General features: G+C 37.3%; 1 protein-coding gene across 4 annotated transcripts in view; it reads right to left on the bottom strand.

The window, feature by feature from the left end:
* The window catches only part of TBC1D5 (TBC1 domain family member 5), a 571,386-nt gene that overhangs the window by 136,303 nt on the left and 407,763 nt on the right, over positions 1-27,320 (bottom strand). For all 4 annotated transcript variants that reach the window (XM_040636853.1, XM_040636851.1, XM_040636852.1 and 1 more), the window contains one exon: positions 6,007-6,149. In XM_040636853.1, coding sequence (XP_040492787.1) covers positions 6,007-6,149 — 143 coding nt within the window. The remainder of the gene's footprint in view (positions 1-6,006; positions 6,150-27,320) is intronic.

The following is a 27,320-nucleotide window of genomic DNA, read 5'->3' on the forward strand; positions in this document are numbered from 1 at the left end:
CTTGTCTCTTCTAGCTTCTAGTGTTGGCAGGGCTCGTTCCTTCATAGGCTCGGAGACAGAATCTGTTCTATGCTTTCTCCTAGCTTGTGGTAACAGCTCAAAATCCTTGGTGTTCTTTGGCTTGTAGATGCAACATTCCCATTTGTACCTCTGTCTTCATATGGCACCACTCTCCCTGTGGGTCTTTACATCAGCTTCCCTCTGTGCGAGTCTGTGTCCAAATTTGCTTCTTTAGGTAAGGACGCTAGTCATATTGCACTAGGGGCCCACCCTACTCCGATATGACTCATCTTGACTAATTATATCTGCAACGACCTAGTTCCAAAAAGGTCATAGTCTGAGGTACTAGGGGTTAGGACTTCAGCATATCGTCAGACCTCATTATCAGTGCCTATAAAATCAAGATTGTAGACTAGATGCAGTTAGCCATTTTTCAGGTTATATAACCCTTTGAGAAGAGGATGTAAATTACATACCGTTGGCTCAGGGAAATGCACACATACACAATATTTTGCATAGTTTCTAGATGATCACAGGCCCTTTGAAGCCCTACATTGAACGCCTAGAAAGATGCTGTCACTGGAAAAAGGCTCTTTTAGTTTCCCCGAGTGCACCATTCATTGAGCTGTAAATCTATCCCCTATGGCTCCAAGAGAATACATGTAACGTTCAGAGCCTCATACAGTGGTATTCAGCTAGGAGTTTTTGAAAGAATGGGTTTGAAACTACGAGGTATAACTAAACATCACCACTCCGGATGCCCAGGGCAGGGCATCATGATTTAGAATCCACTGAGATGGAATAAAAACTTGACACTGAAGTTCCATCTGGAACACTGAGGCTGGGAAAAGTTCCATCTGGAACACTGAGGCTGGGAAATTGTCCACCTTCCTCTTGGCTTTGATCACGGCCTAAACGTAAGCTCGTTGACTAGTACTGTCCTCCCATGCATTCTACCCAATTCTATTCTGTGTCCTCCTCCTGCTACTCCTCTCCCTCTCCATCTTTTTCTCTGAGGAATAATGCCTTTCCCTCTGGGCCCAGCCTTCCCGGAGTTACTGCTGCCCCTGCAACCTCCAGCAGCAAGGTGGGGGGTGCCACCTTGCTACCATGATTCTTGGTGAAGTGTCCCTAGAGGACCAAACAAAAATCCCAGCTCCCTCATGATCTCTTGATCTCCTCAATCACTTACTTTCCCATTAACTAACTTCGACTGGCGATACCCAGAACTGCTCCATGTCCTCTTGTTTCAATCTCATACCCTACCTCACTCAAATCCCCTCATATTCTGATTTCCTCATAGTCTTTTCCTGGCCATGCTTCCTGCCCCACACATCCCAAACCACCCCTTAAAATGCACTCAACACCCTCCATCCATCTGCTTCCCTTCAGTTCTGCCTAATGATTTGGACATAGGCCTCGTTTGGAGCCTAGATCATGATCTGCCTCCTTTGTATCTTGCCTGGATGGCTGAGCACGGCTCAGAAAATCATAACCTTAAGGCCTGGTGCTATCACCCACTGTCTGTCTCTGCAGGATAGTATCTTCAACAGCTAGACCAGCTTGTCCTAGTCCATGGTCAACAATCTCTCCCACACTTCCCAGGTATTCCCCTAAAACTCCCAAAACCTTACCATGCCTCACTCACAACAGACAACCTTGCTTCCTCCTTTATCAGACATGGGATTCCCCCACTTCCCATCTTCTCCACCTATAAACTAGTCTAATTCTGAAGCCTGCCTAGTTCCTTCTTCCTGGATCAGAACCAGCTTTTATTCCTGCTCCCCAGCCAGTCTTCCACAGGACTCCTGACCTGTTCCATTGCCTCTAAGTCCTTGTTTCTTCAATTATTTCACTCAAAAAATATTTGTCAAGATTACTATGTACTGGGCCCTGTTCTGGATGCTGGGATATGGCATGGAAACCAACACAGACAAAATCCAGGCTCTTGTTGGGGGGTAAGGGAGTGGGTATGAACAAAAATAAACAAGTAAAAACTTCAAGTAAACAGGGTAATTTATCTTTTCATAGATCTCATCAATGGAACAGGGGGAAAAACTAGTATTGATCCTTGAGGGACCAATCTAAGACTGATTGAGAAGTAAACCCTCAATTGGTTCTCCCCTGCCTCCAGTGAGCCCTGGTCTCTTTCCAAAGACAGTCATCCAACCTTCCTTGCTCCTGCACTGGTCCCTAGTTACATCTTTCTTCTCCTCTGCTCTGCTGACTTTCTTTTTTTTTTTTTTTTAATGGTTTTTTTTTTTTTTTTAATTTATTACATTATGTTAGTCACCATAGAGTACATCCCTGGTTTCTGATGTAAAGTTCGATGATTCATTACTTGCGTATAACACCCAGTGCACCATGCAATACGTGCCCTCCTTACTACCCATCACCATCCTATCCCATTCCCCCACCCCCCTCCCCTCTGAAGCCCTCACTTTGTTTCTCAGAGTCCATAGTCTCTCATGCTTCATTCCCCCTTCTGATTACCCCCCCTTTCTTTATCCCTTTCTTCCCCTACCGATCTTCCTAGTTCTTATGTTCCATAGATGAGAGAAATCATATGATAATTGTCTTTCTCTGCTTGACTTATTTCACTTTCTGCTGACTTTCTTTAAAGATTACTCTACACGTGCTATCTCCATATTCTTTCCTTTTCATTTAATCGACTTTTTATTTTATTTTTTTTTTAAAGATTTTATAATCGACTTTTTAGTTGAAACTGTAATGCATATAGAATACAACAGAACAACAGGAACAACAAAACTACAGGGAAGGCTATTATATTCAACTGTCCAGTCACTCTTCAACCCATCATAATCCAGCCTCCACTTTACCATTTCACTAAACCATTCTGGCAAAGGTATCTGATGACTGTCCTTCCACAGGGCCAAGTCTGAATGGACATTTCCCACCTTACCTTTTTATACCTCAGTGTTCCCAACCCCCATGACCTCCCTTGGCTCAGATAACACAGTTTTGTGAGGTTACAACACAAGCCCATCTTTCTCTGGTGCCTTAAACACTGAGGTTAAATGCAGAGTTCCACCTTTGCCCATCTTCTCTTTCTATAAGCACCCACCTTAGGAAGGCTGACCATGTAATTCTTATCATCCTATTGGGACGCCTTTGAGAGTGAAAGAGGGAAGTACTAATAATTACTACTCTTGACTAGCGGGTATAAATTAAGACTGTCCCAAACAAATCAGGATATATGGTCACCCTATTCTTAGGAGGTCACATCCACTATTATGGTTTTAACTAACACATACCTATTAACCATTTGCAAAACTGAATCTATAGCCTTGATTCTGACACTGAGCTTTATTTTCCAAATCTTCAGGTTATGATTTCTCACAGATCTCAAATTCAGCAGGGCCAAACCATAATCATTTCCATTCCTAATACCTGTTAATCCCTGTATTTCCTATCCAAGTTACACACAGTACCCAGTCACTCAACTCTCCAAGCTGGGGATTGTTTTAGACCTCCCTCACCCATCATATTTAGTCACCAAGACATACTGACTTTAGTTTTGAAGATTTCTTTAATCCGCAGTTTTTCCCCTGGACTACTGTCAACCTTTTATCTGATTTCCTTGCTCTACTCTTGTCTCCTTTGAGTCTGTTTTCCATAGTGCCACCAGAGTGATCTAACACTGACTGTACTTTTGCTTTGAACCCTTCAGGAGCTTCCTATTTTTTACAGGATAAAGACTTTCATCATGCTCCTACCCCTCTTCGCTTTCTTTGGTCTCATAACCTGTAAGTCTCCCTTTGCACTCTAATACCAAATGCGTTGTAGAAACACACACACACACACACACACACACACACACTCACACACACAAAATCTCCCATTAAAACTGTTTCTCACTTCCAAGCCTCTGTTCATGCTGTTCCTTCTGCCTGGACTGCAGATCCCCTTATTTAATTTGCCGACATCTACACCATTTTCTTTAGTCACCCACAGCTGGCCCAGAGGGGAGTTCAGTGCCTCTCCTTTGTTATTTTTTTAAGATTTTATTTATTTATTTGACAGAGAGAGAGAGTGAGAGAGCACCAGCAGGGGGAGCGGCAGAGGGAGAGGGAGAAGCAGACTCCCCACTGAGCAGGGAGCTCAATGTGGAGCTCGATCCCAGGACCCTGAGATCATGACCTGAGCTGACGGCAGACGCTTAACCAACTGAGCCACCCAGGCGCCCCTCAGTACCTCTCCTTTAAACTCTCATATTACCTATCCATACCTCAACCACAGCACTGGATATGTAGTTTAAAATTAATTATGTCAGTCTTCCCTACTAGCTGAAAAACTTCTTGAGCATAGGGGCAATGGCTCTTAAATATTAAATAGTCATCCTATTTTTAGGAGATCTCATCCACTGTTCTGGATTCAACCAAGCAAATTAAAATAAACTGGTCTAAATACTGAAATGAATACACAATTTCATTATCCTTGTATTTTTCCACATGTGCTCATATGTTTTAAAACATCAATAGACGGACTGAAAATGTGTAAGGGCTTCAGCTGCCAAAGATTTGCTTGTTTTATGAAATTAATTTTAAAAAGTGGATCTTAGCATAGGAGACAGGATTAAATTTTTAAAAAATATATAGTTGTGATACACCAAAGTTAAAAGAGCAAATACTTAATTGTTTAAGACTACAGAAAATCAGAATACATTTCAACAGTTGTTTGAATTGGAAAATTTTGTGAAAAGATTATCCTAAACGATTTTTTTAAAAAAAAGAGGCTATTCGTTCCTTTTGTTTTTTTTATTATTTACATTAAAAAATTTATACTACTTTAAAATGAGAGATTAGTATCGAATATTCTAAAATCTAGTCTCCATCAAATCTACCCAAACATCCTTCTCTACCTTCCAGATGTTAGCTCTCATGATTTCCATGTTCTTATATGATTAGCTCTGACTTAGAAAGAAGGAACTTTTCACTTAGTCTGTCAAAACCCAAACTATTTGACCTTCGAGGCACAGAAAAAACCCACAATTTTTGGATAAAATGTGGTGCTCCTGTCACTTATTCATTCAAGTAATTTTGGGGGAATTAAAAAAGTATAATCTAAAATTTTAAAGAATATTATTAGTGTCACCAGAGGCACAACAAGAGCATCTGGCACCACTGGTATTCAGTGAACAAATAGAGAGAACCACACAGCAGTGAAACAGTCAAGATTATGAATGACTCCCGACAGTTTATGTTCTGACAAAGTCCTACTCCTAAGAGGTTTTTTTTTTAAATTTCCTATTTAATCATCACTTTGTGCAATCTTCCTAATTATATTTTGGCTTACAAATCTTGTTTTGTGAGCAGTGATTATTTTTCTGAGAAGGAAAACAATTTGAGGTATTTCGAAATTTAAAACATGCTCTGATATTTTCTTCAAGCTGAAGATTATCAGACTACTCCAAACAGATAGGCACCGGCTTTCCAGCTATGGCAAGCATCCTAAGGTAGATCTCATGAGACAGGAATACGTCTACCATTTGGCAATCTACTGAGAAATACATTTGGCCAAAATATAACTGAGAAGAAGTTAAAATATCTTTAAATGTAATATTTATTTTTTATTGGCAAGTTGTTGATACTATAAAAATAGCTCCAATCTCCTGATAAATATCTTTGAATACTTCCTACCTGTCAGAAGGTGGAGCTCTAAACATATCTGAAATACCAGCTTTTTATTTGTGCATTTCACAAATGTGTGTAATGAGGAGATTAAAGAGGGAGTAAAGTCTTTAGAAAAATGGCTCTGAGGAATATTTCAATTCTCTCAGGATAAAATCACCCACATCTCCCAATATGTACATAGTTAACTAACAAAAAAGATATTTAGTATGTTCCTTTGAAACTTCAATATATTACCTACTATAAAAATGGAGGCACAGTAATTCAGAGTAAAAGAATAAGTATATTTAAAAGACAAACGCATTCAAAAATCAGGACCACCTACTTGGATGTAGGCAAGGTCATTAACACTTACAAGCATCTCGGATGTAGAGTAACATGGCTATGAAGATATAATCAACTAAACTCAGGCTGAGGCCATCTGCAAACAAGGCATCCCAAACGACCAGAAGATCCTGCAGGGGGAACTCTCGTCCAAACAGTAGTCGGACCCACCGTCTGGAAACAAAACCAAAATTCGGAAATGAGTACTTCTGAGAGTAATATAAAGAGGAATCATTTTCTCCTACACTTGTGAAAAAAAATTTTTTTAACTGATCACACTGAGCAAATATTATATATCAAACACGTAATACAGTAAAATCCAAGTTTTAAGCTTTCAAATGAATTTTGTAATTTTATAACTGGGCCACAATCATTAAAGTTTATTCCTGTATGTATAAAACACTAGCGTAATATTTGAAAAGGGTAGATATCTTTCATATTTAACACAAATCCCAAATCTCAAAAGGCAAAGAGGAAAATGAATGCACAGTGGTCTGATAGTTGCCTCACAGGTAAAGGTAGGAATTAAAAAATAGAATTTTCCCCAAATTTTATGATCACTACTGATTTTGTTGTTGCTATTGTTAACTGGACTTTTGCAAATAATTGTACAACAAATTAACTACAACCAAACAGAAACTGCATGCTCACATTTCACTCTTACTTTAAAATATTCATTTTAAAATTAAATGTGGGGAAAAAACAGTAGATATATATATATATTTTTGTCAACAAAGACAGTTATTTTAAGTGAAATAAATAGTGACACTGTATTTTTAACTTTAGAACAGATATACTTTATTAGTGAGGTTGTCTTTTGAGCGCCATTTTTAAAAACCGAGTCACTTCCATGGCCAGGAAAATGGGTATCTATGCTATGAGCACATCCAGGCAGCTTATAAGAACACTAAACAAGGTCTGTATATAATTATATGCCATAAACAGCTATACCTCAAACTTTCAACAAACGTTAAGCTACTCATAAATAATTCTTACAAGAAAATTGAGGTGCCTGGGTGGCTCAGTCAGTTAAGCGGCTGCCTTAGGCTTAGGTTAGGATCCCGGGGTCCTGGGATAGAGCCCCACATCAAGCTCTCTACTCAGCAGGGAGCCTGCTTCTCCCTCTCCTGCTCCCCCTGCTTGTGCTCATTCTCCCTCTCTGGTCAAATAAATAAAATCTTAAAAAAAAAAAAAATTCTTACAAGAAAATTAAAATAATTCACTTTGAGATCCATTTTTTATCCATTTACTTCTAATTCTATAACAGCACGGCTACAATTTCCTTACACTAAACCTTTTTTCTCCAGGAATTTCAGCTAGAATTCTACGTCGTTCTGGCACATAACAAAGAATCAAAAATTCCAAATTTCTAGTATACCAAATAGTACAGAAGAGAGGGAATTCTCTAAAAATTAGTTAAAAGAGATGACCTTTTTGCAAAATTAGAAACCAAATATAACCATCCGTGGGGTTAAAGTGAGTACCAACCCCCCTCTCCCACCCAGAATTCAAATATTCTTCAGGGAGTGTCATATTTAAGGAGAAATCAAAGCTGTGACAATATAGTGTAGAATCACACAAATGTATCAAAGTTACTAGTTTTATTTATCTTTCAGTTCTTACTCTACTGCTAACATGAGAGGTGACTAAAACAAAGTATTTTTTTGGTCTAATATTGCCTGCAGTTGTGTGGCTTAGGGAAAAACATTCTTTCTCTACACACCATAATTCTTTCAAATTATACATGCCAATATTTACTATTTCAAGAAGTACAAAAATATCTCTAAATCACATAGAATGTTCTTCTTAATGACAAAGAATTAACTGGTCTAGCAAGGAGTGTCAGGGGAACCAGAGAACGGGCAAATCAAAAAAAGTACCTGGATTAAACCATTTTAGGCATCTGCTTAAAGGATCTTTAAACTTATAATTACATCTGCATTATTAAATGGCTAAAACAGTTAGAATGTGGTCATTTACAGTTATTCAGCTGATACAACTGGGAGAAAAATGATGAAAATCTAAAGTCTAACATGCTTACTCTCGTTGGTAACACTGTATTGTATAACTGAAATTTGCCAAGAGAACTAAAATATTCTCACCATAAAATGAATCAGTGAATGAATGAATGAATGAATGAAATGTGTGAGGTGATGGATGTGCTAATTAACAAGATGGGAGGAATCCTTTCACAATGTACACGTATATCAAATCATTACAATGTACACTTTAAATATCTTACAATTTTATGTGTCAATTATACTTCAATAAAGCTGAAAAATAAAATAATTAAGAATTACCTTGGCTGGGACTCCTGGGTGGCTGAGTTAAGTGTCTGCCTTCGGCTCAGGTCATGATCCCAGGGTCTTGGGATCGATTGAACCCCATGCCAGGCACCCTGCTTAGTGGGGAGTGTGCTTCTCCCTCTGCCCCTCCCTCCAGCTTGTTCTCTCTCTCTCTCTCTCTCTCCCCCTCCTTCTCTCTCCCTCAAATAAATAAGTAAAATATTTTTAAAAGAAGAATTATCTTGGTTTAATAGATAGGCAAATTTTGGCAGTTTCAAAATAGAAAATTCTGACATTTAACCGATCCTCCCTGGTTCAAATCTGGATGTCAGTACAAAATTCAAGAATTCCACCTACATAACGGTAGCTACATAGTTGAGGTGAGCATAGCATAATGCGTAAACTTGTCGAATCACTATGTTGTACACCTGAAACTAATGTAGCATTGTGTGTCGACTATACTCAAATCCAAGAATTAAAAAAGAAAAAGAATCACACCTATAAAATTGTACTGTACCTTGAACTTACTCCTTTCATTAACAGAGGTGTTTTTTTTTTTTTTTTTTAATACTTTCCTTATTTGAATAAGCCCATTTATGTAACCAAGGCTGGTGTTTCCTGAAAGACATTACTTTTGCTTAGCCTTCTTATGTGTAGGGGGAAAATCTTCTGTGTGTTCTTCCTGCTACCTCCCATTAAAAGCAAAATGACTTTTGAAAAAAGTTGACATCTCTCATGCTAAAACAGACATCATTTCACAAAAAAAAGAAAAAAAAACTGATGGTTAATACTCACCACAGAGAATATAATACCATCTTTTGGCCCCTTGCTGAAAGCCCAAAGATTTTTTCTTTTTCTTTTTTTTTAAAGATTTTATTTATTTGACAGAGAGAGACAGAGAGAGAGGGAACACAAGCAAGGGGAGTGTGAGAGGGAGAAGCAGGCTTCCCGCTGAGCAGGGAGCCTGATGCAGGGCTCAATCCCAGGACCCTGGGATCATGACCTGAGCCAAAGACAGACGCTTAATGGCTGAGCCACCCAGGCACCCCAAGTTCTCTTATTTTCTTATGGACAATCACAGCTTTGGTTTCATTACAGGTGGTGTTTCAAGAGAAAAGAAAGAGACAGAGAGAGAAAGAAGGAGGAAGGAAGGAAGGAAGGAAGGAAGGAAGGAAGGAAGGAAGGAAGGGGCAGAAAGAAAGGGAGGGAGGGAGGAAGAAAGAAAAAAGGAAAAGGAAAGGAAAGGAAAGAAAGGGAAAGAAAAGAAAAGGAAAGAAAGGGAAAGAAAGCAAGGAGGAAGGGAGAGAAAGAGAAAAAAGAAGCAAGAAAGCTCCCTCCTCTTAAAGAAATTATATATATCCTATTAATTCTATAACAAAATGCCCAGTTACTGCTCAAACTCATGCAACTTCCCTGCTGCTTGGGGTTTTGTTGGCTTAGCTTCAAAAATGACCCCACAGACAGAAACGTGCAGCGATCTCCACTGCAGCACTGTCAGGAGGGAGAACTGCAAATATCTAGTCATCTACATTGAATAAAACATATGATCAAAACTACACACAATGTAAGTCTTCAGTACTTTTATATTTAATGTGTAATCTATGATGTGCTGCTTTATAAATGTTTCACATTGCTTTATTTTTGAAGTTTCACCTTGCCAAGTACACTGCTAAATAATTCCAGGGCACGGACCAAATTCTGTGTGTGTGTGTGTGTGTGTGTGTGTGTGTGTGTGTGAGAGAGAGAGAGAGAGAGAGGGAGAGAGAGAGAGATGAAAAGAGACAGAGAAAGAGAAAGATCCAGAAAGTTCTTTGAGAAGAGCTCTGTACACTTTGCTAAGTGCTCTGTGTTTACCAAGGTCTTGATAAACTCACTGTAAAGCCACCTGTCATGCTACCAAGAGGGAAAGGTGTAGCTAAATTGAAAGTACAGGCAGTGATCTTGTTAGTGGCAACATAAAAATAATTCAGGAAGTGGAAAAAAAAAACCCAAAAACACATAAGGAAAAAAATTTATTATTAGATGCTTGGCATGTTCCTTTTATATAAGACTGTTATACATGCAAGGATATAAAATTAAAGCAAAACACAGTTTCCTGTATTTTATATGCGATTATAGGAAAATTAAAGCCAAATTCTCAAAATATTTAAGTAGTACTGTATGACTAATGGAAAGCTTTGGGACCAACGATGACCTTATCAATAATTTAATCATTTTAATCCCTACTGCATTTAGTTCATACATATATTCACCACACACAAAATTTCCTGTGCTATTTTGGGCTTTCTTCATTGAGCTTAAAAGCCAAGGAAAAATTCCGTTCTTTATGGAATGAGTTACCAACAGAAATTATTTCAGTAAGCTTTTGTATTCTTAGAAAGGAAAACTTACTCGAAGAAATGAGGTCTTATAAAGAAGTCACTCCTAAAATTAACACGCTTTTATTGCAGTTAAAAATATTTAGAGTGAGTTTAACTTACACTTAAGGCTTTCTTTTCCCCTTAAAGATAGCTTCAGTTTAATTGCTTGATACTATTAATCTTGCTTTATGCATGTTACACCTGCAGATTGCAATACTCATAACTGTACACATTTTATCACTTGTGATAATACAATAATTCATATTTTACCAGACCTACTTAGTAATTAAAATCTACAAACAAAAAAGACCATCTGAGGTATTAAATTTAATAATAAACCACCGAAAAACAGGACTGTTTCTATGTCTGCACTTATACCACTATTCTCAATTTAAAATTTCTGTGTAATTAAGCTGCTATCCCCAGGGGAAGGAACTCCCGATGGTATTATTGTTTGGTGAATGACCCATGGAAACACTAAGAGAAATCCATTTTTTTAGCAGTTTATGAAAATGACCAATTTGAGGTTCAACTAAACAGAGCCTTCATCCAACATGGCTGTAGTAGGTTATACATGCATAAAGAAACATATACTGTATCTTCATTTCCTATTCCTTTAATGACCCTTTAGTAAGATACAGGCATAGCCAGCTTAGAAGAACAAGTAAAATAAAAAACCTATATTCAATTTAACAAACATTGTAAGGGCATCTTAAGCAACATGTGATCACAAAATGATAGCACTGGGTAAGCATACTGGAACACAAGACAGCAATGTTAGATTTTTGTTTAATGATATTAATTTTGCTTTTTTGCCTTCTGTTCACTTGTACTTTTCAAAGCTAACAATTAATTTTTAAATAACCCATGTAGGGTAGAGAATAAACACAGAATCCAAATTCTGTATTAGTATCAGAGGAAAGCAATAGCAAACCAAAGTGTTCATCTCTGTGGCTGGTAGCTCCTTGACAAAGTTGAGGCTTTTCTTATGTTGTGCTCCTTTGTACTCAGTTCTTTTAAAATTAATCTACCCTGAGTTTTCCTTTATACCAACTCTGTGAAAATAGTCTTAAAATTAAAACCAAATATTGCAGTTATTATAATTACAGTCACAAGGCATTCTCATCTTTAATTCTTACTCCTTTGCAGAACAGAGACACAAAATATGGAAGCCAAAATAAAGCATTTTTTCCAATTTCACATTTTCTTCTAACAGTGCTGCAGAATATATTATTGGAAGATGCTTAGCCTATTTATGATTTTTTTCTTTATCTAGTACTATTTCGATTCAGTCCTCTTAAAAAATGTTTGGGATCTGCATGTGTTACAGAAAGATTTGAATACTTCAAGCCCATTAAACTCTGCTTCAAAAATAGAAGGAACTGAAACTTTGAATTAGTTATTATCTTTACAGTACTCAGATTTGCTTTCTATGTGCTCCTTGTAATCCATGGGTTGAACTCAGCTTGAATTTAGCTTTCTGGGAACACATGTTAAACTTAATCTAACCCCCACAGGATATGTACACGGACTGTTAAAAATATGTGTTTGACTTTGGGGAAAATTCTCCATTCCTCTCAGAGGGCAGTACATAGCCCTTTATTAAGGAAGGTTTCTTATTCCAAAAATAAGTTCCTAATAATTACCACCCATTCCTACTGTAATTTATTCTCTTTGGCAAATGTATGAAGCCGTTTTGTCAGAACAACTGTAATACACCCTTTGCAAAAATAGTTTGAACGGAAAACAGAGCTTGTGCATCTATGGTTTTCATGAGAATGCTGAGCATAGAAGCTGACCATCATATCTTTAGAAACTGTATAATCTTTGAATATTTTCTCTTTCTCTCTCTCTCTCTCTCACACACACACACACACACACACACACACACACACTCACACACCCCTCTTTTAAACGTATACCTGCTATATGGTTTACAAATATGGTATTTCAAGGACTAGTAATTTTAAGATGTGTCATTTACCAGCAAATTCAAATAAAGCTAGTAAAAGATGGTATTCCTTCAATATAGATTTAGTTGTATGAATAGGATGTGCTCTGAGAATCCTATTGTATATTCCAACCAGTATGCAGTTAGAATCTTAGTCCTGCCTTGAGAGAACTATGGGAATAAAAGTTGCTGAGAACTGATTTTTCTATCCTATCACTTACTTGGGCTCCACTAGCAGTGAGCTGCTACTGGACATCTCCTTGAGAAAATTACTTGGAAGCCACTACTGCCTATAAATAACAACATGAAGAATTAATGGACAATTGGTGGTTATGTTGGGAAAACTTTTAGGCTCCATGAATACCAGTCTTTATTCATACTACAGATAATTTTTACTTCTAGAAAGTCTGTAAATAGGATTTGTTCTGTCATTTTACCTTAGGAAAGGGAATTATGATCAAATCAGTCTTCTATAAGAGCATACAAAGAATTGCTAAAAATAATTGCTCCTATCCTCCCTAATCTGAAACTCATTAAAAAACAAAATTTTGTGACTTTTTTCTTTGAAATTGTCATAGATCATTTCAAATACCAATGGGATCTTAACCTGAGTAATACTTTTCAAATTCCCCTGCATAAATCTCCTAATGCATTTACACCCATTGTTGGAAGAAGTGACATGAGGCGTAACACTAAGCTCAAAAGTATCAGGATCCATGGGATTCAGGATAGAGGGAAGACCATGAATCTGTAGGCTGGTAATGTCATCAAGAAAGTCAGACTGACCCCATTCCTAAAAGGCAGCAGTGGTGTTTGTTTCCTTTCGACCTATTACCACCTACCTACAGCTGTAAACAGTCTCCGGGATTCATTTTACTGGCTCTGTCTTCCTTCTTTTCTTCTCGATCCCATAAGTCACCCTGACCCTGCCTGGCTTCTCAGAGGTCAGGACAGGTACTTCACTTAAGGCTGATGTTTGGAGGTTCCATTATCTATTGGTGTCACTGCTTCCTAATTACATTTTCCAGAGATAAAGGCGCTGATAAGCAAATGCTAGCTTAAGGGTTAGTTACTGATAGTTTGGTTTGGCTTCTCTCCCTTCTCTAGCAGATCACAAGCTCCTTGGAGCTATTTGGTATTAGACATAAAGTAAGGGATTGACAAATGTTTATTAAATTAGTATGAATCCTCCTCTCCTGTCAGCTCTTCTTGATCTTGACCCTACATTCTTCATTTCTCGCAGGTTTCCTAGCCGCTATGCAGATGTTTCCGTAAGTTTCTCATCTCTGTAAAGATCCCTGGAAACAAACATTAAATAGGAAGTGATCACACCCATGTAAGAATTGATGGAGGCCTCCTAAGGCTTCTTGGACCTCCCTCTGCATTTCCTGAACACTGGCTCCGTGCTTGCTCATCCTCAGATGCTCCTCAGCTGGCCCCTATTTCTGCTAAGACCACGCTACTCAAAGTATGATCCTAAGACCAGCATCATCTTCTGGGAGCTTGTTAGAAGTGCAGACTCCTAGGCCCCTAATATAATCTTACTGAAATGATAATCTTCATTGTAATAAGACCTCCGGGGGGGGTCTGTGTGCATGTAAAGTTTGAGAAGCACTGGCCCAGGTTGACAGATTCCTGTTTCCTGTCCATTTTAAGGTCCCAGCTGTCAGGGCTCCTCAAATCCACCATGCATTCATGTAAACTTACTCCAGGGGAAGAAAAGGCTTAAACTACTGAATGACTCTTCCAATTAGAGTAGTGGTCTCAAACTTTAGCATTTATCAGACTAGCCTGGAGGGCTTATTAAAACACCATTGCTAAAACCCATACTCAAAGTTTGGGGATTCTGATTTTGAGATTCAGGTGGGGCCTGATAATTTGCATTTTGAACTAGTTTCTGGAGTTGCTAACGCTGCTGACCTGGGGGCCATAACGAGAGAATCACCACATTCTGGTAATTCTGGTTTCTCTCCACATCTCCACAGCTCAGTCCTGGGTATGGGTCTTCAAATCAGCTTACTCAACATGTCTAGTCACTGGACTGACGACCACTAAACATCTATTGGCTAGGAGAGAAAGCGCACAGAGCCAAAGACCTCTTCACATCCTATCTCCATTAACTTCTAAACTTTTATTTAAAAAAACATCCACAAACACTATAAAAACATTATCCAATAAAAAGGAGAGACATGGATGTGGGAAAGAGGGAGGTCTCCCAAAGTTTGGAAGAACCTAGGCCACTGTGATTTTTTTTTTTTAACTCCCAGTGTATTATAAGATGAAGAAATGCCAAGACAAGGCTATAAAAACTGCGACATTTTAAATGTTAACATTTACAAGTCAATGTTTTTTAAACATAAATTTACTATGATGGATAGAAATAATCTCATTTGAAGGCAAAGTGAACACTCAAATCAAATTTCGAGGCCCTTGTGTTTAGTCCTGAGCTAATGGCTTTCCTGGGCCTCTAGTGATTGGCTTCAAAGAGGTAAGAGAGTTGGGACATGAAAGGACATCGCTGATGAGCTTTGTGCAAAGAGATAGAGCCCAAGAAGGAAGTGGCTCAGTCCTGGGTGTGGGTCTTCAAATCAGAATCCCAATCATACCAGTACCCAAAAGGGTATTCTCGCATTTCCCAAGCAGAAGCTGTACAATATGGGGAGCCTGGCTGAATGGTCATCTCTCTGGTGTTTGTTTAGTCTGCTTCACCTGTGAGCTGTTCTCACTCTAACGTTCTGCACTATCACCTTGCTCAGATCTGTCTTTAGAATAAAACACATATTTAAAATACAAAATAAAGAGGTGCCTAGGTGGCTCAGTTGGTTAAGCATCTGCCTTCAGCTCAGGTCATGATCTCAGGGTCCTGAGATGGAGCCTTGTGTCAGGCTCCCTGCTCAGCAGGGAGTCTACTTCTCACTCTGCCCCTCTGCACTACCCCAATTTGTGCTCTCTCTCTCAAATAAATAAAATCTTAAAAACATACAAAATAAAATGAATACACAATGGTCTAAAATCTTTGGGATGTAGCAAAAGCAGTTCTAAGAGGGAAGTTTATAGTGATACAGGACTACCTCAAGAAACAAAGAAAAAAATCTCAAATGAACAACCTAACCTTATACCTAAAGGAACTAGAAAAAAGCAAACAAACACAAACAAAAACAAAACAAAGACCAAAGCTTGTGGAAGGAAGGAAATAATAAAGATTAGAGTGAAAATAAATGAAATAGAGGCTAAGAAAAAAAAAAATAGAAAAGATTGAAACCAAGAGCTGGTGCTTTGAAAAGATAAAGTTGATAAACCTTTAGCTAGACTCATCAATAAAAAAGAGGACTCAAATAAATAAAAATCAGAAATGACAGAGGAAAACTAACTGACACTACAAAAATATAAAGAATTGTAAGAGAATATTATAAAAAATTACATGCCAACAAGTTGGGTAACCTAGAAGAAATGGACAAAATTCGTAGAAACATACAATCTTCTAAAACTGAATAAGGAAGAATTATAAAAACTGAACAGATTAATTACTAGTAGTATAATTGAACTGATACTCCAAAACTCCCAACAAACAGAAGTCCAGGACCAGATGGCTTCACAGGTAAATTATACCAAATATTTGATGACGAGTTAATACCTATTCTTCCTAAACTATTCCCAAAAATTGAAGGGGAAGGAATGCTTCCAGGTTCATTTTAAGCCAGGCAAGCATTACCCTGACATCAAAACCAGGCAAAGGCATTATTAAAAAAAAAGAAAACAATAAGCCAATATTTGATGAACATGGACACAAAAATCCTCAACAAAATATAAGCAAAATGAATTCAACAATATATTACAAGGATCATTTACCACAATCAAATGGGATTTATTCCAGGGATGCAAGGGTGGTTCAATATTCATAAACCAATCAATGTGATATGTGACATTAACAAGAAGAAGGATTAAATGAATTTACAATGGGGAGAAGACAGTCTTTTCAATAAATGGTGTTGGGAAAACTGGACAGCCACATGCAAAAGAATGAAAACAGACCACTTTCTTATACCATACACAAAAATAAATTCAAAATAGATTAAAAACCTAAATGTGAGACCTGAAACCATAAAACTCCTAAAAGAAAGCATTGGAAGTTATCTTTTGGACATCAGCCATAGCAACATATCCATGGATATGTCTCTTCAGGCAAAGGAAACAAAAGCAAAAACAAACTATTGGGACTAGATCAAAATAAACAGTGTTTATACAGCGAAAAGGAAATCATCAACAAAATGAAAAAGCAACCTACTGAACAGGAGTAGATATTTGCAAATGATGTATCCCATGAGGGTTTAATATTCAAAATACATAAAGACTCCTAAAACTCAACACTAAAAAAACCAAATAATCCAATTTAAAAATGGGTGGAGGACCTGAATAGACATTTTTTCCAAAGAAGACATGCAGATGGCCAACAGACACATGAAAAGATGCTTAACATCACTAATCAGAGAAAGGAAAATCAAAACCACAAAGAGATTATCAACTCACACCTGTCAGAATGGCTACTATCAGAAAGATAAGAAATAACAAGTGTTGGTGAGGACATGGAAGAAGGAAACCCTCATGCACTGTTGGTGGGAATGTAAACTGGTGTGTTCATTGTGGAAAATAGTAGGGAGGTGTCTCAAAAAATTAAAAATAGAAATACCACATGATCTAGTAATCACACTACTGGGTATTGACCCACGGAAAATGAAAACACCAATTCAAAAAGATACATGCACGCTTATGTTTACTGCAGAGTTATTTACAACAGACAAGAAATGGAAGCAACCCAAATGCCCATCAAGAGATGAATGGATAAAGAAGATGTGGTACACATATACAATGTAATATTACTCAGCCATTAAAAGAATGAGATCTTGCCATTTGTAATAACGTGAATGGACCCAGAGGATATTATGCTAAGTGAAGTCACCCAGAAAAAGACAAATACTGTATGATTTCACTTACATGTGGAATTTAAAAAATAAAACAGAATCTTAAATACAGAGAACTGGTGGTTGAAAAAGGGGAAGCTGGTGGATGGATGGGCAAAATAAAGGGGTTTAAGAGGTAACTTCCAGGTAGAAAATAAACCATGGAGATGAAGAGTACAGCATAGGGAATACAGTCAATAATACTGTAATAGCATTGTGTGGGGACAGATGGGTGACTATCCTTACCGTGGGGAGCACTGAGTTAATGTGTAGAATTGTGGAATTGATATGCTATACACATGAAACTAATATAACATTGTATAGCAAGCATACTTCAATAAAAATGAATGAATGAATGAATGAATGAATGAATAAATAAATAAAATATTATTTCTGGAAAAATAAAAAGCTAAACTCTAAGAGATGTTCACCCAAAGGCATTACCACCAGCTCTATGACATCCTGGTGGAAGAGCTCTTTCAGTATAAGGGAGGTGGAACCTTTCACATCTCAATGCACAGCTGAAATAAAGGAAAACCACCCAAATAAAAATAAGCAGAGGCTATTTATTCAAAGCTTGTTAAAACAAGGGAATCAGCTACCATCACTTGTGTTTGGCAAAGAATCAAAAGCAGTCAGGGAGTGAGAAAGCTTTGTAGGGAAAAACAGGAAAGGCTTCAGGTATGCCTGACTGAAGGTTTGAAGTATGGCTGTAGGGTAACTAAAAAGGGAGCATCATATGTGATTGATTCGGGGAACATGTTTATTTGGCTTTCTCTGGCTGGTCCTGAGTTGGAAACAGACAAAAACAGGAAAGGTGGCAGTCACTGACCAAGTTCTGACTGTTCTGGTCTGATTTTGCCACAGAGGTTATGGTTTGGCTTCCTGGGCTTATGTGCGTCAGAGTTCTACTGTCCTACACTGTCTGGCCACTGTCCATTAGCATATTCAGTCTTTGAATACACACTCTTGGCTTCTGAGCCTATGCCTGTGCCCAGTCTGGAACTAGCTGCAGTTATGGGAATTCACAAAATTAAGTTATCTGATAGCTCTTAAGTTCAAATAGAGACAAGTTTGAGAGGCAGTGGCAATGGGTATGTAGTCCCCTCTTTGCAAAAGTTTACAAAAAGTATAAAATAGTGAAACTTAAATTCAGTTCTCTATATAATAGAAGTTGTGGACCCCTTTAAGAATTTAATCAAATTTATGAACCCTCTCCCCTAAAAAAATACACAACCCCACACATACCACACCTACTCACGTGCAAATTATATCAGGAGTTTGGCAGAACCATGGACCTTAAATTGGTAAGTCATGCTCTGTATTAGTGTTCATTTTATTTTTGATGCTTGTACTGCCATGGGAAATTATATTCTACTGAAAGGAATACACAGCCTCCTTGTGCCTATTTCAAAGTACCTCCCTGCATTTCACAAGAATGGCATCTCTTCCTTCTTGAGGGGTCCCTGATTAAGTCTCTGCTACTGAGTAGCTAATCTGTATGGCTCGGCTGATCGAACAGCCTATAAACCACCACCACATTGGGAAAATGGCCATGATCTGGCAATACTCGTCTTCACGAAGTTGGCAGGGGATGGATGGGTCCAGGGAAATGCACATCCTTCACTGACTTCTTCTTTTGACTTATGCTAGCTCTGATCTGACCATAGTAAGACTGCTATGAAAAACATTAAAGATCGTCGTTTAACAAATTTTTCTTGAATGACAACTATATGGCAGTTACTGTGCTAGGCCCTAGACTGGATGACATGCTGACAACTTCCAATCATTAACATGGAAATTATCCAAAGTGAAATTCTGATTCAATAAAAGTTCTATCAATCTGGGTTCCCACAGTCTGCGTTTTTCTCTGACCCCTCCCCACTAAGTCCCCCAATCAACCTGGGTATGTTCAGGGAATGCAAACAAATGGCAACATTACCCAAGTATGATTAGTAAGGTAAAACAATTTAAAATATTACTAGATAACATTCCAAAGCCAAGTATTAATTGTTTTTGTATTATCCACCATTTAGGATTTTAAGTGCCATATTCCTATGCATTAATGCAGATGGATGAAGAGCTGAATGTATCTGCATGGGGCCCAGATGACTTACAAGGGAACAGGGTGAGATAGGAAGGGAGAAGGAAGACCCTGAGGGAGTCAGTGAGGGCAAAGGATGCTCAGTGGCAGCACAGGCATTACTTTGAATATGTGGTTTTGGTGAGAAATTCAAAAGCCCAACTCAGTTACAAGTTACCTTTCCCTAGTATTAGAAGCAAAAGGGAAACGAAAGAGGGTGAAAGAGGGGTTGGCTGCTTCACTTTATCCCTGGCTCCCCAGCTAATAGCTGAAGTTTAGTGCCCAGAGAACTTTACAGTCAACTATATGTGTGTAAATTTTTTTTAAAGGAAGGACAAATATACATTAAGCAAGGAAAATGTGTTTCCTTATTCACAGAAGATTGCAACTCAATGTTTTTAAAATAAACACACACAATTTCTGATGATAATGGCAAATATCATGCATTTATATGACTTCTTTGATTTCTAAAAGTACTACCAAATATATGATCTAAAAATATGCCTTCACCATGTAAAAGCAGTTTTCTTTCAAGTGGTCTGTGGAATATACTCATTAGAAGCACTTACGGGAAAACTCCTGCATGTTTCAGAGATAGGTGACTTCTCTGCTCACCCCAGTACATTAATCATGGATCCAAACAGGCAGGGCAGGCCCCTACGTGTTGCAGCTGCCTCCATGGAGGCACATGGCAGCGCCCGAGCACACCCCGACCAAAAGCAGACTGTAGCTTTATACGATGATAACTTAACGCCTAGCTCAGTGTTCCTCCTACATGTTTATGCTCCTCTTGAATTCTCCTCTTTCATTCCTAAAGGATATCTAATTCAGATTTATAGAAAACATCACCTCTCCACATTAATGACTAAGTTTCAAGACTTAAGACGCACAATATCTACCGTTGCTGTCAAATGTGTGATAACTGCGTTTCTCGGTGTAGAAGAAACGGGGCTTTCTGAAGGACTTATTTTGATGAATCATGATCTGCTAGTTCATGAGCACCCCGGCTACCATACAGTGGAGATTACAGCTACGGTACCCTACAAGATTTAGAGTGCTCCTTCCTAAGGAAACTCATTAAGGAAACTATAAAGAACAAAGAACTTACAAAGAAAAATTAATTGCCACTTTTGGTCAGCTGATTTTAGAAAGACTTACGAGGTCTAAAATTGTATATCGGGCTAACAGAGAGAACAGAAACTCAGTGAAGTCTAGCTTACTGGGGGCATCATGGAATACGATATGTTCATAAATTAATCTGCTCGTAAACCAACTCAAATACGAAGCACAAAAACATCACATAAAATACTTTAAATTTACTTCCGTCAACAACACTCATTTCCTTTCCACATCAGCTAGCCGATACTGCGGCTGAGTGCTGGTGCTGAGAAGCCACAAATCTGCAATCTCAGTCTGCACCCTTGTTTTCGCACTACGGTCTCCTATCTTGCCATCTTTCTCACTCCCTTTTATTTCTTATGAATTAAATGAATACTATGTAAAGCTATTGTTCTGTTAATTTAGAGTAATTTTTTTTTTCAAATGGTGAAAAAGAATTTTAAATTGTAACAGGACATGTAATGAGAAGACATTTCCCTTCTCATCCCAGATCTTCCACCTCCAAATCCACCTTCCTAAGGGTAGCTGATGCTCTTTTTTAACATAGAGACATTTTTGTGCATGCATGCACCTTTTAAAAACATATATGGGAAAATACTGTATCATGTATTTTTTAATTTAACAATATGATTGTTAAAATGGAGATCAGGGGCACCTGGGTGGCCAGTGAGTTAAGCGTGTGACTCTTTGTTTTGGCTAAGGTCGTGATCTCAGGTTCACAGGATGAGACCCAAACCGGGCTCCGTGCTCTGCTCGGAGTCTGCTTGAAACTCTTTCTCCCTCTCCTTCTCCCCCTCCCCACCATTCACTCACACACACGCTCTCTCTCGCTCTCAAATAAATATTTAAAAAACAAAATAAAATAAGGTAAAGTAGAGATCATTCCAAATCAGCATTTATAGAAATACGTTATTGTTTTTTATGGTTGCATAGTATTCTAGTGATTTAACCATTCTTGTATTTTGGGGCATTTAGATTCCTTCCATTGTTATTCTGTATGATACTGCATAGATTATCCTCGTATAGGTCTTTATGCTTGTAACTATATCATGGGAAAAAGTGAACTGCTTACTTCATGTTATCCTCAACACTTTAGTTTGATTTAGAACTCTCTGATTACAAAGAGCAATACTGGGTGGTCTCAGGGGGAAAATGGTGGGATTTGGGAACATGGTAAAACAGTGGTTTTTAAAGTATGGTCCCACACCAGTAGCAGTAGCATTACCTGGGATTTTGCTCAAATTGCAGATTCTTAAACTTTACCCACCCTATATCTACTAAACCAGAAATTCTGTACAGGGCCCAGCAATCTGTATTTGAACAAGCCCTCTGGGTGATTCTGATGCAAGTTCAAGTTTGAGAACCACTACTCACTCGAAGGGTATATAGTCCTGGGCTCAAAAGCTACCAGGAACCAAGGAAGTTTTAGTGACCCCCCCTAAGGTTTTCCATCTTCTCAGACTACAGGGAGGTCTCTTCTCCCAGGCAGAAATTTTATTATAATGTCAAATTTACCAACATTTTCTTCACGGTTTATGGGTTTTTGAATTGTCCACCTTAGAATATAAAAATAATAATTTTATTCCTATTTTGTTTATATCAATGATCCATCTGGCATTTGTTATGGTACAAAAATAGAGATTTAGTTTCATGGTTTACCAAACGGCTCGTCAGTTCTCAAAACTGTATTACTGAACAATCCATTGTTTTCCCACTGAATTGAAATTCTACTTTTATTATATATTAAATTCCCCTATGTACTGAGCGTCTATTTCAGATTCTCTATTTTATTTTACCAATATGTCTGCCTAATTATGTGCCAATTCTAAACTGTTATAATTATGGTAGCTATAATACATTTTTACAATGGGTGGGGCAAATGACTCTTTTATCCCAGAATAAACTTCTGACTATGCTTGAAAGCATGTTTTTTAAAAATTATTTTTGCAATTAATTTTTTTATTGAGGTATAACTAACATAACATTATATGAGTTATGGGTATACAATGTAATGATTCAATACTTGCACAAATTACAAAATAATCACTACAGTTAAGTCCAGTTAATATCTGTCACCAGTTACAGAATTTTTTTCTTGTGATAAGAACTTTCAAGATCTACTCTCTAGCTACTTTCAAATATGCAATATTATTAATCACCATGCTGTACATTGTATTCCCACGATTTCTTCACTTTACAACTGGAAATGTGTATTTTTTAACAAATTTGTACCTTTGTTAATCTCTTTTTAATGCATGTACAGTTTATACTTCTCTGTTATTATTTTAAACTATGTAAACTATGTTAAGATGTTTATTATTTATTTTTCCCCAAAAGAAACACTCCCTTGATGTATTAGTTGTAATTTACATTTTCTTATTAATTCACAACTGCTTTTATTTTTATTTCCTTCCTTTTGTGCTCTTTAGATTTATTTTGCTATCATATTCCTCATCACTTGAGCTACATGTCTAATTCACATATCTTTATTCCTTTTCGTTCAGTAATTTAAGAGTATCAGGCTAAGAACGTTTCAGAGTATTGTTTTGATCAAAATCAATAGGTTCTGACCAACACACTTCTTTTCTAAAAATTATGCAATTTCAGTTTAGAGTTCCTTTTAGTACAAGAGTAAAGAGAATTTTCATATTTTGTGATAGGTTTTTACTGGGGGTTGTTTTCTTTTTTTGTTATGAAATTTACTGACATTTTTGTTTGTGGCAAGTGTAAAAATAAATATTGTATGGACACATTCATTTCATTCTCTGTTTACAGTACACAGATTTTGATATATATCACTTAGATCTGACTTATTAAATGTAAATAGGTTCTCTATATCCCTACCCTATAGTGAGTTGGCCCGAATTTATCGTGAGTGAGGAGAGGTACGAGTAATTTATTTACTGTTGCATTTCTATTTCTTCTTATATTTCCTGCAGTGGTTACATGATAAAATCATTTTTTCTTTGGGGGGGGGCGTGTACAATGATTAAAGAGTTTTCATTGTGAATTGTAAACTTTTTCACTACAAAATGTTTTCATTTATCTCATTCAATGCTATTTGCTTTAAATTCATTTTGTCTGATATGATTATTATTATACTTCATTTTTGTTTTCCCCATTATGTATGTGACAATTGTTTTATTTTCAATCTCTTTCAGTTTTCTTTGCTTTAGGAGTTATTTTCTTAGAATCTGTGCTGAATACTAAATTGTACATGTATAGGATAAACCTTTGATAGGCCCAGCAAAGAAAAACTATCACAGAAAGAACCACTACTGGGGAATGTAAAAATCGCAGGAAGGTTTTATGAGGCTAGGAAATGTTCAAGCTCTGACTAAACAGACTGGAGAGAGACTGGTGTACATACAAGGAATTCGTTAGAAATCCCACATGTGTCACGCCTTAGCAGTAGAGCTAAATTGGCCCTTGGGTAGAGGACACATTAGAATCATATTTTTTAAAAAGCCTAAAAACAAGCATCAAAAAGATCAAGGGGATCCAGGGGCGCCTGGGTGGCTCAGTCGTTAAGCGTCTGCCTTTGGCTCAGGGCGTGATCCCGGCGTTCTGGGATCGAGCCCCACATCAGGCTCCTCTGCTGGAAGCCTGCTTCTTCTTCTCCCACTCCCCCTGCTTGTGTTCCCTCTCTCGCTGGCTGTCTCTATCTCTGTCAAATGAATAAATAAAATCTTTAAAAAAAAAAAAAAAAGATCAAGGGGATCCAAAAGTTACTTAACAGACTATCAAAAAGTAAACTCAACATTTCTTTAAAGGAAGATCACAAAATTCAGAAATTCAACAACAGAACATTTAAAATGTGTAGAATTTAACTTAAAAAATACAAATCATGTGAAGAAATAGGAAAATTTTACCTACAACTAAACATATCAGAAAGGAATAATATCAATTTTACATAAACTCTTCCTGAAAAACTAAAAGCATAAATTTATATGACATCAGCATGACCAAGATCCCAAAGCCAAACAAAGACACCGAGAGAAAACTGCAGACCAATGTCCACCATGACCATAGGTACGAAAATCCTTAACAAGATATTAGCAAATCATATCCAGCTATGTATAAAAGGCATAAAGATTAGGAAGGAAGAAAAAAAATTATCTGTAAGTGCAGAGGACACAATTTTCTACAAAATCACAAACAATCCACAGAAAAGTTACTTGCACTAATAAATAACTTCAGAAAGGATATAAAATGAAAAGGCCAATATACTAAACTCAATTATATTTTTACATACTGGGAATGAACAACTAGAAATTGAAATTAAAAGCAGCAGCATCTTTATAATTAGCACCAAAACCCCCACAAAATATTTAGGGATGAATATAATAAGTGAAATACTAATTATATATAATATGCTGAAAACTACCAAAAAATAATGAGAGAAATCTACAAATATCTAAATGAATGGAAAGATATACCATGTCCATTGACTGAAGTGTCAATACTGTTAAGATACCTATTTTCCTAAAATTGATGTTATAGATTTAATGCAATCCTAATCAAAATCCCAGCAAGATTTCTGGTGATATCACAAGCCAATTAAAATATATGAATGGCAAAGCAAAGAACTAAGAATAGCTAAAACAACTTTAAAAAGAAAAGCAAAGTTGGAAGACTCGTACTACATGATTTCTAGAGTTACTATCCAGGTATAGGAATCAAGACAACATAATATTGATAAAAGACACCTAGATCAATGGAACAGAAGAGAGTCTGGAAACAGACTTCACATATGTGGTCAATAGATTTTTGCTAAGGTGTCAAGGAAATTCAATCATAAAACACAGTCACAAATGATATTGGAATAATCACACATTCACTACAAAACAATGAACCCTGGACCTGTATTTCACACTATACACAAAAATTAAGTTAAAAGGGATAACATATCTAAAGGCAAAAGCTATAAAATGTCTAGAAAATAAATAAGATAAAATTTTGTGACACTGATGTATGCAGAGATTTCTGAGGATACAGAAAACGGATCAGGCAAATGAAGTCACAAAGAACTTGAATGCTAAGCAACGAAACAAAGAACAAAAGGTCAGTAAGTCAATAAAGAATTTTTAAAAATCTTGAGTATTAAAGTCAAGTAAGTGGGAAAAATAGCAGAACAGATAAATTTTGTGTGACTTTATTCATTTTCTAGAGAACTAGGAATATAACGTGTCAGGAGGAAATCTGAGGAAGAGTAAATGATTACATAGAAATATAAATAAGTACTACACACAAAAAAATACTTTATAGAATCCAGGGAAACACTTGTTCTGATATTCACAACACTAATAAAGAGAAAAGCTGACATAACCAACCAAATAGAACAGAGTGGTGTCCCATCCTGGTGGGGACACTGGAGGGTGGGAAATGGCAAAGTCACTGCTAGTTTAGTGGTGCTTCAAATTCTGGTATTTTCCAATGTGCCTATTTTAGTTACCTCCAGGGTTCTCATATGGCTATTTCATTCATTCAGATAAGCTTTAATAGCGGCACGCAGTGGGGCACAGAGTACAGTATGCTTGCTTCATTTTACCCAGAACCAGACCTCTCTATTCATAAATATTAAAAAGTCATCTCAAACTAAAAATATCCAATGCCAAACTCCTAATCCTCTCACCACTTTCTCCAATTCATCAAATAGCAACTCCACCCTTCTAGTTGCTCAGGGACCAGCAAACTGGGAATCTTCCTTGATTTTTTTCCCTCTCATACCCTACATGTAGTCTATCAGCGAGTCTTACGAGTTTCGCCTCGGAATATATTCATAATCTGACCATTTGTCACCAACTTTACTGACTGCACCCTGCTCTTCCATCTCGATACCAACTTTACTTTGTTGATACCACCATCATCCTTCACCTTGACTAACCAAACATTTAGTCTTTCATGTAATTAAAAAAATATGTGAGGGCCTAATATATGCCAACTACAATTATAAATAGTGAAGTTACAGCAGTAATCAAAACAGACAAAAATCTCTGTCCTCGTGGAGCTTATTTCGTAGAAAATTACTTCTAGTGGAAAGTGATTATTATTTCAGTAGCTTCTTAACTGACTTCCCTGCTTTTGCCCTTGTCTTCCTACAGTCCATTCTCATCACTGGTTCTAAGGTGATCCTTTTAAAAGGTGTCATGCCTCTGCTCAAATTTCTCTGGCATGTCATCTCAGAAAAAAGCCTATGTCCTTAAACTGGTTTTCAAGACCTTACAAAACCTGGCTATACCCTTTGACTTCATTTCTTACTACTGTCCTGCTTACTAGGCTTCAGCCTCATTGGCTTCTTTGCTGTTCTTTGGGCACATTAGACATAGGCCTGCTTGAGGGCCTTGGTACCTGCAGTATCAACTGCCTAGAGGCTTTCCTGCTCCCATAAGCCTAGAGGCTCCCATAAGCACTTCAGGTCTTTACTCAAATGCTACCCTCTCAGTGAGAAGTTCTCTGACCAGTCAATTAAAAATTACAACTCTTAAAGCGAAGTCGCCCAGTACTCTCTAGATCCTTTCCCAATCTACTTTTCTTGGTAGCATTCACTATTCCTGACATAATCCATACTTCATGTTTACTGTCTATC

This window comes from Ursus maritimus, unplaced genomic scaffold, assembly GCF_017311325.1.
Source record: "Ursus maritimus isolate PB19 unplaced genomic scaffold, ASM1731132v1 scaffold_20, whole genome shotgun sequence".
NCBI lineage: Eukaryota > Metazoa > Chordata > Mammalia > Carnivora > Ursidae > Ursus > Ursus maritimus.